This window comes from Salmo salar, chromosome 01 (genome assembly GCF_965601325.2).
Source record: "Salmo salar chromosome 01, fSalSal1, whole genome shotgun sequence".
Classification (NCBI taxonomy): Eukaryota; Metazoa; Chordata; class Actinopteri; order Salmoniformes; family Salmonidae; genus Salmo; species Salmo salar.
In genome coordinates this window covers 37878054-37890494 of record NC_138291.1, presented here as the reverse complement: position 1 = coordinate 37890494, position 12441 = coordinate 37878054, and the positions used below count along the sequence as shown (strand labels likewise).

The following is a 12441-nucleotide window of genomic DNA, read 5'->3' as shown; positions in this document are numbered from 1 at the left end:
GGGGGCAGGTCAGTGTCCCCCAGTGTCTCCTTGATGTCAGCCCCTGAGGGAACTTCCTCTTCCAGTGGCAAGAGACATCAACACCAGCATGATAGCGGCAAGAGAGGGGACAACTGCCGGCAGTCCTGGAAAGTCCTGACACCCCCCAAGAATCTTGAGCATCTAGAACTATCATCTGGTGATGTAATGGAGAATAATTTCTTAAATCCGCTCTACCTACAACACAGCATGACCTCCCCTCTCATCTCACCCTTCTCCGGGTCACCCCTCTCCTCAGGCTGTCACACCCCTGTGTTCTTATCCCCAGCCAAACCCCTGCCGTTTCAGCAGCATAGCTTCATCTTCGAAGAATCACCCCCCTCTCAGCCTCGTCACCCGCCTCCCAAACCCCCTCTCTCCCAGCTCTCTGTGACGGCCCTCCAATGTGTTCAAGAGGATCTCAGAAGGATAGGAGAAAGAGATCGAGAAAGAGAAAGAAAGAAAGAGAAAGGCGTAGAGATTGAGAAAAAAAGGGAGGTATCCCACTCAGTGGGCTCAATGTCTCAAGAGGAGAATGTTGGGGTTTTTGGGTTTACGCCCAGGACCAAGGCACTGGACTCAGCCATTGACAATGATTCTCCCTTCTCCCCAGAGCCAACCCGTGACACTACCCCCCTCATGCTCGATCAGATTTCCCCAGGACCTGCTCCTGCTCGTGCTGTGAGCCCCCAGCCTATGGAATCCACCTGGCCTCGCAGACTGATTGTAAGGAAGAGAACTGTTAGACAAGGCGGTGCACTCCATAACCTCCCTATCCTTCCCCCTCTGCCCTCCCTGGTGGTTCTTAGTGCCATGGAGAGAAAAAATCTTCCTCGCCTCACCCCTTTTTCTGAGCACCAGGGTAAATTGGTAGGGTTGGTAGGTAGGGTGGGTTACTCCTTGAAGGAGCAAAACCTGGAAAATTGGAGGGTCTACTCTGCAAAAAAACCTCTCCAGAAACCAGAGAAGGAAGGGGAAGAAGGAGAGGAGCCAGAATGTAAAAGCAGCGATGGTGCTGAGTCAAGTGTGAAGGAGGGAGATCCAGAAAGCAAGGAGCAGGAGGGTGGAGCAGGAGGTGGTGGTGCAGAGGGGGAGGAGGTGGAAGAGTGGGACGTAGTGCTCGGTATGGTGAACACACTGTGGGATGAAGGCTGGGGGGACACAGAGTCTTACACTGGCTCTCTGAGGCACTGGCCTCTGCTCAAACCCCCTTCTGGGTTTGGAGGATCTCACCCACCCTCTAGTGCTGCTTCTGAACTCTCTCTCCTGGAGCTGGAGAGAAGGGCCAAAGAAGTAGAGAGTGAACTTGTGGCACAACAATGTCTGACAGATTCTCTGAGAAAGAAAGTTTCACAGCTCACAGCAGAGCAATCTGTTGTTTCTGTAAGGGTCTCTGAACCTAAGCAGATCAGTACCCAACCCAGCCTGGAACTCCTTGCCATGGGGTGTTCAACAGGGACGACAAAGAATCTCAAGGAAGACGGTTCACCTGATTCCAACCTGACCTTGGAGTCAGACTCAAGTGGAGTCTTCATGTCGAACCCCAGTCAGACCAGCCAGGAAGACAACGCCTCAGATGGTAGTGACAGACCCTTGACTGAGTCAGACTTGGGGAGCAACACGTCTTTGGACCAGGATAAAGACGAGGTGGCATTTAAAGACTGGGGGAGGGAGGAGAGCACAGAGCTCCAGTGGTGCTACCCATCACTCTTAAAGAGCTCCTCTCACTGTGAGGGGCATGGGTTTGAGGAAGAATCACCTTTGATGAAAAAACCCGCAATGGGTGAGCTGCAGTCCACCAGCAATGAAGGGCCTGATAATCCAGATCTATATGATAGTTCCACCCCTGTCAACCAGGCAGAATTGAAACCAAGGAACAAGAGTGTTCAAATCATTTCTGGCATTGACTCCCCACTCCCCTTATCCCCCTCCAGACATGAGATACCACAGAATAAATCAGGCCTGGACAGCAGTGACCTGGATCCGTTCGTTACTACAGATAGTTTTGTATACCTGGCTGTGTCTGTGCCCCCTGCTGTCTCATCAGCACAGGAGGAGCACCCCTCTCTCCCTTCTCTGACTGAGTCTACACCCCCAACCTCCCTCTCCAAACACCTCTGCCCCAACGTTGAGGAAAGTGACTTCCTCTCAACAGATAGTTTTGTTTACCTAGCAGGTCCTGAGTGTCACCGGCTCGCAACAGAAGGCCACTCTTCTTTCCTTGGTAGTTCCAAGGAGTCTGACTCCTCTGATGACAGCGGGTCCGGAGTGGACTTTGTACTTGGCTCCATGGTTGGAGACAGTGACTGGGATTCTGATGAGTCCGAGTCTGGTCCTAAGGCTAAATCTAAACCAATCAAACAACCAACATGGGATCTGTGGAAGGAGCTAGAGCAGGAGGTGTTGTCTTATCTATTCTGTGAGGAAGTGAAGCCAGTGACCGAGCCAGTGACAGAGGAAGTTCCAGTCCCTGTAACCGAGCAACCGAGGAAGGTTACCTGGCAGTTCAGGGCCGCTGAAGGTTCCACTCGTCAGACGAGTAAAAAAGACACGTTATCCTCTTCATCTTCCTCTTCATCCTCTTCACACTCCTCAACCCACACAGAGGTGTGAGAGGAGAGACACTGTCTGCATCTCAAATGGCGCCCTATTCCCCATATAGTGCACTACTTTAGACCAGGGCCCATAGGGAATAGGGTGCCATTTGGGATAGAACCAGAGGGAGTCTGCTTCATAGTTGTTGATCTCACATTGATTATGACAGCCTTTGTTTTGATTAAATTACAAATGAGTTTAGGTTAACACAATTACCAATTTCTGTCATATACTATAGTATCCATGCTTAATTTCAGTAAAGATAGTCCCAGTAAATGCTACCTTAATAACAGCTTAATTCATCAATTTATATTACCATATGAGCAAAATGTAAGGATTCTCCTTCTACAGTTTCTTTATTTAATGTATTTTTTTGCTGCATCAAATAAGTTACATATATATACTTTGTCAAGTTGATTGATATGGAAATTCTGTTGGATTTTCATCTACAGTATCTGTTTCTTTTGATTGTTAGAATGAAAGGTTCCGAATTTAAGCGACACATTTGTTATATATTTAATTTATGAAAAGTGTTGATTGGTTGTTGTATGAAAATGAGTGAAAGTGGTATATTTGATCTTTGCCAAATATATAATAACGTGCTCTGAAATTAATTTTGCATTGTAAAGCTATGAAATCCTGAAGATGTCTTGATGAAATTAACTATTGATCTACAGTAGCCTACCTTGCTTGGTTTTTGATGGTGAATAATACTAAGTGATGCGTATGGAGGGATCTATTGTAAAGCTTTTGTGTGCAATTATGAGAACTTGTTGTTGAAATGCATAAATGTGAAAATAAATATTTTAACTTGGTGATTCTGTGTCACCTGCATTTTGTCTATTGGGAAAAGTAAGCCCCACAATATTATTTTCCAACCTTTTTATTTTACTGCTGTAAGTGTTGGCCATCATCCCCTTACAGTAGATTTTCAGCATTTTGTCTGTTTCAATTTTTACTTGTGCTCTTCATCTGTCTCATATTTTTATTTTCCTATAAAATAGAAACTGTGACTTCTGTGTATTACATCGTAGATACATCCAAGGCCGAACTGTTTTTTTTTGCAGAAATGTAGGGCTCAGTCTATTTCTGTCCAAATTAATTAGATCATTGTGAACAAGGCCAGAGAGGTGGCAGTAGGTGTGTGTGTGGTGGGGGGCTGTCGTAATTGTCAGCTATATTTCACATGAGAATCAATACACACATTATCTGAGGAGGCTGACAGACGAACTGTTGTGTTTGTCTGAGCATGATAGCACAAACCGACTAGTACCCAGGTTAGTAGTACATCAGTGGTCTTTCTTCATCATCACCACAGTGTGTCTGGGTGACTAATCTCCCAATACCATTACTGTGTCACTCACTATATGTGGCACTTTTTTTGTTGTTGTTGTTGTTGCAGAAAGAAACATTTTTCGCTGCTTACCCTAACCCAAGTAAGTGTTACAGTTGATATTGAGCTCTGGAGCATTGAATGACACAGATGACATCTACCTTTTGCTTTAGCGGCTGGTTCATGCTATGACGATCTCTCAGAGGCATGTACATTGTTTCTTCGGGGTACTTCAAACACACCAGACGAGGTTATTGCATAATTGATTGATTCCGCTGAAGATTATTATTGTGAATATTAATTATATATTAGCCTGGTCCCAGATCTGTTTGTGCTCTTGCCAACTCCATTGCCCCCACAAGGGTGCACACTCAGCCCTATCCTGTACTCCCTGTTCACCCATGACTGCATGGCCACGCACATCTCCAACTCAATCATCAAGTTTGCCCGCCCTCCAGGACATCTACAGAACCCGGTGTCACAGGAAGGCCAAGACGATCATCAAGGACCTCAGCCACCCGAGCCATGGTCTGTTCATCCGCTACCATCTAGAAGATCATCAAGGAACTCAGCCACCCGAGCCACGTCCTGTTCACCCCGCTACCATCTAGAAGATCATCAAGGACCTCAGCCACCCGAGCCACGTCCTGTTCACCCCGCTACCATCTAGAAGATCATCAAGGACCTCAGCCACCCGAGCCACGTCCTGTTCACCCCGCTACCATCTAGAAGATCATCAAGGACCTCAGCCACCCGAGCCACGGCCTGTTCACCCCGCTACCATCTAGAAGGCGGAAATCGTACAGGTGCATCAAAGCCTGGATAGAGAGACCGATAAACAGCTTCTATCGCCAGGCCATCAGACTGTGAAACAGTCACCACTAGCTGGCTTTCGCCCAGTACCCTGCCCTGAACTTAGTCACTGTTACTAGTCGGCTACCACCCGGTACTCTACCCTGCTGCCCTATGTACGTAGTCATTGAACACTTTGATATGTTTCCATTCTGTTTTACCCACTTCATATGTATACAATGCATTCGGAAAGTATTCAGACCCCCTTGACTTTTTCACATGTTGTTACATTAGCCTTATTCTAAAATAGATTAAATTGTTGACAAAGCAAAAACTTGTTTTTTTGCAAATGTATAAAAAAAAATTAAATACTTAAATTAATACTTTGTTGAAGCACCTTTGGCAGCGGTTACAGCCTCGAGTCTTGGGTATGACGCTACAAATTTGTCACACCTGTATTTGGGAAGTTTCTCACATTCTTCTCTGCAGATCCTCTCAAGCTCTGTCACGTTGGATGGGAAGAAAGTTGCTGCACAGCTATTTTCAGGTTTCTCCAGAGATGTTAGATCGGGTTCAAGTCCGGGCCACGGCTGGGCCACTCGAGGACATTCAGAGACTTGTCCCGAAGCCACTCCTGTGTTGTCTTGGCTGTGTGCTTAGCATCGTCTTGTTGGAAGGTGAACCTTAGCCCCAGTCTGAGGCCCATAGCACTCTGGAGCAGGTTTTTTTTATCAAGGATCTCTCTGTATTTGCTCCATTCATCTTTCCGTCGATCCTGACTAGTCTCCCAGTCCCTCCCGCTGAAAAAGAGAGTCTTTAAGTGTCTTTTGGCAAACTCCAAGCGGGCTGTCATGTGCCAGTCACTGAGGAGTGGCTTTCGTCTGGCCACACTACTTGAAAGGCCTGATTGGTGGAGTGCTGCAGAGATGGTTGTCTTTCTGGAAGGTTCTCCCATCTCCACAGAGGAACTCTAGAGCTCTGTCAGAGTGACCATCGGGTTTTTGGTCACCTCCCTGACCAAGGCCCTTCTCCCCCGATTGCTCAGTTTGGCCGGACGGCCAGCTCAAGGAAGAGTTTTGGTGGTTCCAAACTTCTTTCATTTAAGATTGATGGAGGCCACTGTGTTATTAGAGAACTTCAATGCTGCAGACATTTTTTGGTACCTTTCCCCAGATCTGTGCCTTGACACAATCCTGTCTCGGAGCTCTACGGACAATTCCTTCAACCTCATGGCTTGGTTTTTGCTCTGACATGCACTGTCAACTATGGGACCTTATATAGACAGGTGTGTCTGAATACTTATGTAAATAAGGTATTTCTGTTCTGTTTTTGCTTTGTCATTGTGGGGTATTGTGTGTAGATTGCTGAGGAAAAAAATACATGTTATCCATTGCTGAGCGGCCTTTCAGGTTATGTCGATATAGGACTCGTTTTACTGTGGATATAGATACTTTTGTACCAGTTTCCTCCAACGTCTTCACAAGGTCCTTTGCTGTTGTTCTGGGATCGATTTGCACTTTTTGCACCAAAGTACGTTCATCTCTAGGAGACAGAACACATCTCCTTCCTGAGCGGTATGATGGCTGCGTGGTCCCATGGTGTTTATACTTGCATACTATTGTTTGCACAGATGAACGTGGTACCTTCAGGCGTTTGGAAATTGCTCCCAAGGATGAACCAGACTTGTGGAGGTCTACAATTTTTTTTCTGAGGTCTTGGCTGATTTCTTTTGATTGTCCCATGATGTCAAGCAAAGAGGCACTGAGTTTGAAGGTAGGCCTTGAAATACATCCACAGGTACACCTCCAATTGACTCAAATGATGTCAATTAACCTATCAGAAGCTTATAAAGCCATGACATCATTTCCTGGAATTTTCCAAGCTGTTTAAAGGCACAGTCAACTTAGTGTATGTAAACTTCTGACCCACTGGAATTGTAATACAGTGAGTTATAAGTGAAATAATCAGTCTGTAACAATTGTTAGAAAAATTACTTGTGTCATGCACATAGTAGATGTCCTAACCTACTTGCCAAAACTATAGTTCGTTAACAAGAAATTTGTGGAGTGGTTGAAAAACGAGTTTTAATGACTTCAACCTAAGTGTATTTAAACTTCCGACTTCAACTGTATAGTGTATACTGCACTGTTGGAGCTACAAACATAAGCATTTCACTGCACCTGCGATTACATCTGTAAAATATGTGTACGCGACCAATACAATTTGATTTGCTGTCATTGTCAAGCCAAACATGTTTGGCATGACAGTGATTGACAGGGAGTTGGCATTTTAGCACAAACAAACTGACACTCCTATGTATCATCATCGTTATTATCATTGGAGAATACAGATATGAACATATTTCAGACTGAACATATTTATCTTTTCTGTAGATTTTGGATTCAAAGAAATATGTGGCCCTGCATTGTTTGACAGGGGAGTGTGTGGGAGTGCATGCTGTCTGTGTTCTTGATTGTACTGTATGTATGTGTGAAATGTAGCCAGCTAGGACGCTGCATGCGTGGGTGTAGCTGAGTGGGTGAATCATGCAGCAGAATATCTGCCATTGCTAGCTGGTCAGATTGACTGAGATGAAAAGCAAAAAACACTGATATTATGCTGCATCTGACATCCTCGCTCTTACTTATCAGCTGCTGTCAACTGATGTTTGAATAATAGAAAGATTCCACGATAAATTAATGAGGGACAATAAGCTGTGTAAGTCATGGCAACGAGAAAGCACAAGAGGAAAAGTGTTATTGTGGTTAGATGACAAAGGGAAGAATAGAACTCGAGAGTGAGGTAGAGGGTCTGAGGATAATGGATAGATAGAATGGTAGGAGGGAAGTACAAGTAAAAGTTCAAGAGGTGTCGCTTATGTAACGTTATGTAAATGCTAAGGTTCTGGGCAGGCGGGCACTGTGGATGGAGTGTGCTATTTTAAAAAGGTAGAGATAGAGAGAGAGGAGAGAGAGAGAGAGAGAGAGAGAGAGAGAGAGAGAGAGAGAGAGAGAGAGAGAGAGAGAGAGAGAGAGAGAGAGAGAGAGAGAGAGAGAGAGAGAGAGAGAGAGAGAGAGAGAGAGAGAGAGAGAGAGAGAGAGAGAGAGAGAGAGAGAGAGAGAGAGAGAGAGAGAGAGGCTTCAGAACACAGACGGGGGATAGAACCTGCGAGAGAGAGTAAAAAGACGGTTTCAGAAAAAGTAGAGCTTTTGAATTTATATTTCTAATGATTGTTGTTGTAACCTTTGAATCGTGTAAAAAATGTGGTAGCTTTGTGAATTGTATAAAGGTTGTTGTCTTTGAATCATGTACGCATGCAGTAGGAAAAGTAGTATTGAGTTGTTTGTGGTGGCAATGCAAATACTGTTTGGTTGAAGAGTTAGAAGTGATTTAAATAGTCTTCTGAGTGAGTGAGGTGAGCGTTGCCCATTTCAGAGTGACAGAGTAGGAGTCGTTGCTTTTGTTATGGCCATCGGACTCTGAGTCATGAGCATAATAAATATTCAATTGAATATTAATATTCTGATATTCTATACTGTGATTTTCATTGGGGACTAGACCTGACCTAGCCTACTACTAATGCCTTGTCCCAAAACTAATCCTAGCCCTCTACATAGAGGTTCTGGATAGTGCCTTAATATATTGAAAATATAGATTTTCAATCTTTAGAAATACAGTAATTTATTTCACGTATACAGACTTTTACTTGCCGAAATACAAGATCTATAAGTGATCTGTAAAGAATTTAAAGAAAAGACAAAAATTCACACGGTTCTTGAATATTAAACATTTATAAAACATTACTGTGCAAAAAGTCTGTATTTGTTTTTGCCATTTTACTATAAACCCTTAAATCTCTGGATGTTAAATATTGGGAAAGCTATTTAAAATGTACATTGATGTTCTGTAATATAATTCTATCTTGACTAGGTTGGGGATTTGAAATACTCTTCAAGTCAATGAAATGGCTAAAACAAAAAATATGAATATGACATAATTGTCACGTCCTGACCAGTAAAGGAGTTATTTGTTCTTATAGTTTGGTCAGGACGTGGCAGGGGGTATTTGTTTTATGTGGTTCAGGCTGTGTTTGTGTATGTGTTCATGTAGAGGGGGTATTTGGTTTATATGGTTCGGGGTGGTTGTTTATGTAGAGGGGTATTTGATTTATTAGTCCAGGGTTTTGGTTATTGTTCTATGTTAGTTTAGTTCTATGTTCAGTCTAGTCGTTTGTATTTCTATGTTTAGTTAATTGGTGTTGGGGCCTTCAGTTGGAGGCAGCTGTCTATCGTTGCCTCTGATTGAAGGTCCTATAAATAGGTATGTGTTTTGTCATGGGATTTTGTGGGAGATTATTGCTGTGTATAGCTTTGTGCTTTACCGGGCCAATTCTTTGTCGCCGTGGTTTTTTTGTATACGTTTTGGTTTTTTCCTTCTTTGTCCTTCAATAAAAGATGAGTATACATTTTCCCGCGGGGTCTTGGTCTAAACCCTACGACACCCGTGACAATAATATCATATAAGTACTACATAATAAGTGCTAGAGAGCTGAAACATAAAAAACAGATGAACAATTGTAAGCTATGTAAACAAACGGCAACAGAAGTTAACAAACCAAAGTAAACAGAAAACACAACGAACCACAAGCAGACACACACCACAGTTATCTGTACATGTAGGAGTCCATTTATAAAGCTTCTTATTCCTGTGTAAGGTCCTTCTGTTCTTCATGATTCTTGCATAGTCCCAATATGCACCAAAATCATATAGATCAGGGCTACAGGCCTGTGGCAGCAGCCTCCTCTGCCTTCTTCTGTCTGTTGATGTTCTGCTGGCTCCCAATAGTTGGATCTACCCTGATGTACGATGACCTCGGCAGAGCAATGTTGGTGACCTTATGGCGCTCAGCAAAGAGCAGTCTCTTGTTGGCCTGCCATACTTTGAGCACCTTCTGTAAGCGCATGCCCACCAGATAGAACATCTCCAGTATGCACATGAAGACGCAGAGGGCTGAGGAGACCACCATGAGGATGGTGAAGATCTTCTTCTCCATGGGCCTGGAGATGTAGCAGTCCACTGTGTTGGGGCAAGGCTCCAGGGCACACTTGGAGAGCCGTGGCATGTCATACCCGTGGTAGATATAGTAGAGAATGTAGAGGAAGGCTACATCAAACCCGGCCTTGAAGATCAGGCTGACCAGGTAGGTCCACCACAGGCCTCCACGTTTCTTCCCTGGGTTGGCGTACATGTGAGAGCCCTGGTGTTGGGCAGTATACTTTGAATCCTTCCCCTCGCGGTACTTGACGTGCGCCACCACCATGAGAGAGGGACAGGTGACGAAAATGAGCTGTAGGGCCCACAGGCGGATGTGTGAGATGGGGAAGATGCTGTCGTAGCAGACGTTGGTGCAGCCGGGCTGCCTGGTGTTGCACACAAAGTCCTTGGTCTCGTCTCCCCACACGGGCTGGGCGGCCACCACGAACACCATGACACGAAACACAAATACCATGGACAGCCACACACGGCCGAACATTGTGGAGTACTTGTTGACCCCGCTAAGGAGGCTCTCTAGTGCTGACCAGTTCATCCCTGCGGACTGTCAACACAGGCACCATGAACACAGAGAGAGTCAGAAGTCAGTCACAAGGCAAAATGGTCACACACAAGGTTACAATCAGTCTGTCATCAATTAAATAAATAGACTTAACCTGGCTACAAAGACACCAACACAGCCAATCGTCCTTCCTTTTCAGTGCTGTAAAATAGACTATGATGGCATTGGTGATGGCATTAGCTCTCGCTTGCTACTTTGTGAGTCTTCCACAAAGCAGTCTAGGAAACGAGGTTACTAAATGAAGAAACCACACCCCATTTACAATACTGGAAGTATATGTATTCTAAAACTCTTGATGAAAAGAAATGAGAGAATTGTATTCTTGACTCGTCATTTCCTCCATCATGAATTGGAAGCCTAAATAAAACTAGATCTAAATGGGATACGGTATGTGTATCAGTTTTTGTGTTACATCATATATAATTAGTCCATGGAGATTAAACTAATCTACCTTCTGATAGGATTTATCAGCTCTAAATGCTTTTAGCGCTCCGAAGCACAGCAATCAATTTTGAAACTGTAGGCCTTAGAGAAATGTAAAATAGAACGCCTACTTTTCCATAATGTCAGTAATGATGTAAAACTATATCACTGTATTGCATGCCTCCAACATCCACTCAGACTATTAACTGTTAGAGAGTATTTGACAAGTATTCAGCATTCCAGATCATGATTATATTTGATTGAATGATTTATTATTACTGAAGTCTTTGCAACAACAGTACTCGCCAGTAAATTGTCATTTAAATGTGTACAGAGATATTGCTATGTTTGTAGAGAGCAAAAATATGTTATCTCTACATTCACAACACATCATCGGGCTCTAATCAACATTAGTCTAAACAAGCAACATTCACTGAACAGACGGTGTAAAGATGTTTTGAAATAAAAGTATGACCAACCAGTTAATCTCATTGAAAAAAGCCAATTGAGATGTACACATTTGATAGGAGTAACAATAGAAGAAATGTCAAATCTTATTACAAAGTGTTCAAGTTAACGCTCCGACCATAGTTATTGTAGCATCTTTACTCTTGTAAGACATGCATTAGTCAGACATTCTGTCCCTCATCCGTTTTAAACAGGTTCTAAAACAATACTTTTGTGACGGTAAGTGTTAACGAGTGTAAAACCGTATTACTTTAAATTACACCATTGATTGATGCATTTGATTTTATGTACTGCTAAAGGATGGTATCCTTGAGTGTCCTGAAAGGCGTCTGTCAAATAAAATGTATTATTATTATTATTAAAGACATGTTAAGCCCCTTGAGTATAGAACACTTAATGTGTAGAGATTATAAACATATTTGAGAGACAGGTATGGAAACAGGAGTGGTTATATTGTACAGAGCGTATACTGTGGTAGGCCTACCTCCAGTTTTCTGAATTTTAAAGTTTATTTACCCCCATTTCCCTAAGATAATATAGTTAAGGCATGTGTTTCTTAAAGTAGACTCAAAATGACCTTACCTGGAATATTATGAAATATTACAGCAGAACAACACAGCTGGAAGCTTCTATCAAGTAGCTTCCCGTTCCACTTCAGAAATCCTGTCAAACCTGAACAAGGGTTTAGCCTGTTGTCACCTGGAAAACTACAGAGTGCAAACAGCCTAGCCTACCTGCCCCAGGTGTGTGAGGAGTGAGTGATGAGGAGTGTATAATATTGCCAGTGGTGTAGTTTTTCTACCTGTTGATCAGAGGGTGTGGGTGTGTGTTTATCTATTCATGAGGAAACCACACAAGACCAGACATGTTGTTACAAGCCCACCCAACCTCAATGAGAGAGTATGGCTGTGGGCTGTAGGCTTACTGTAAGAAGAAGCGTAATAGTAGCATTTCACACCTGTGGTATCCATGTTAATGAAACTGCAATTACTTTATGTAAGCCTAACATATAACACTGAATGAGGACTGAATAACCTATATGGCAATTAATACGTCTACTAGGTTTCTTGTCAAGGCAAAATGTTTTTTTGTTTTTTTTAATGGGTGTCTGCCGTCAGAATTTGGCAAACATTCAATATCATGTTTCATCACCAATGTCCATCATTGAAATAACATGAAATAATAAAAAAACTATGTA

At 43.3% G+C, this 12441-nt stretch overlaps 1 protein-coding gene across 1 annotated transcript; it reads right to left on the bottom strand.

The window, feature by feature from the left end:
- Positions 1–8510: 8510 nt before the first annotated feature.
- On the bottom strand, positions 8511–11985 carry LOC106601641 (gap junction beta-4 protein-like). Its single transcript, XM_014193984.3, has 2 exons — positions 11826–11985; positions 8511–10334 (listed from the first exon to the last, which is right to left on the bottom strand). The coding sequence occupies exon 2, from the start codon at positions 10323–10325 to the stop codon at positions 9516–9518; it is 810 nt and encodes a 269-aa protein (XP_014049459.1). The 5' UTR covers positions 10326–10334; positions 11826–11985; the 3' UTR covers positions 8511–9515.
- Positions 11986–12441: the final 456 nt, after the last annotated feature.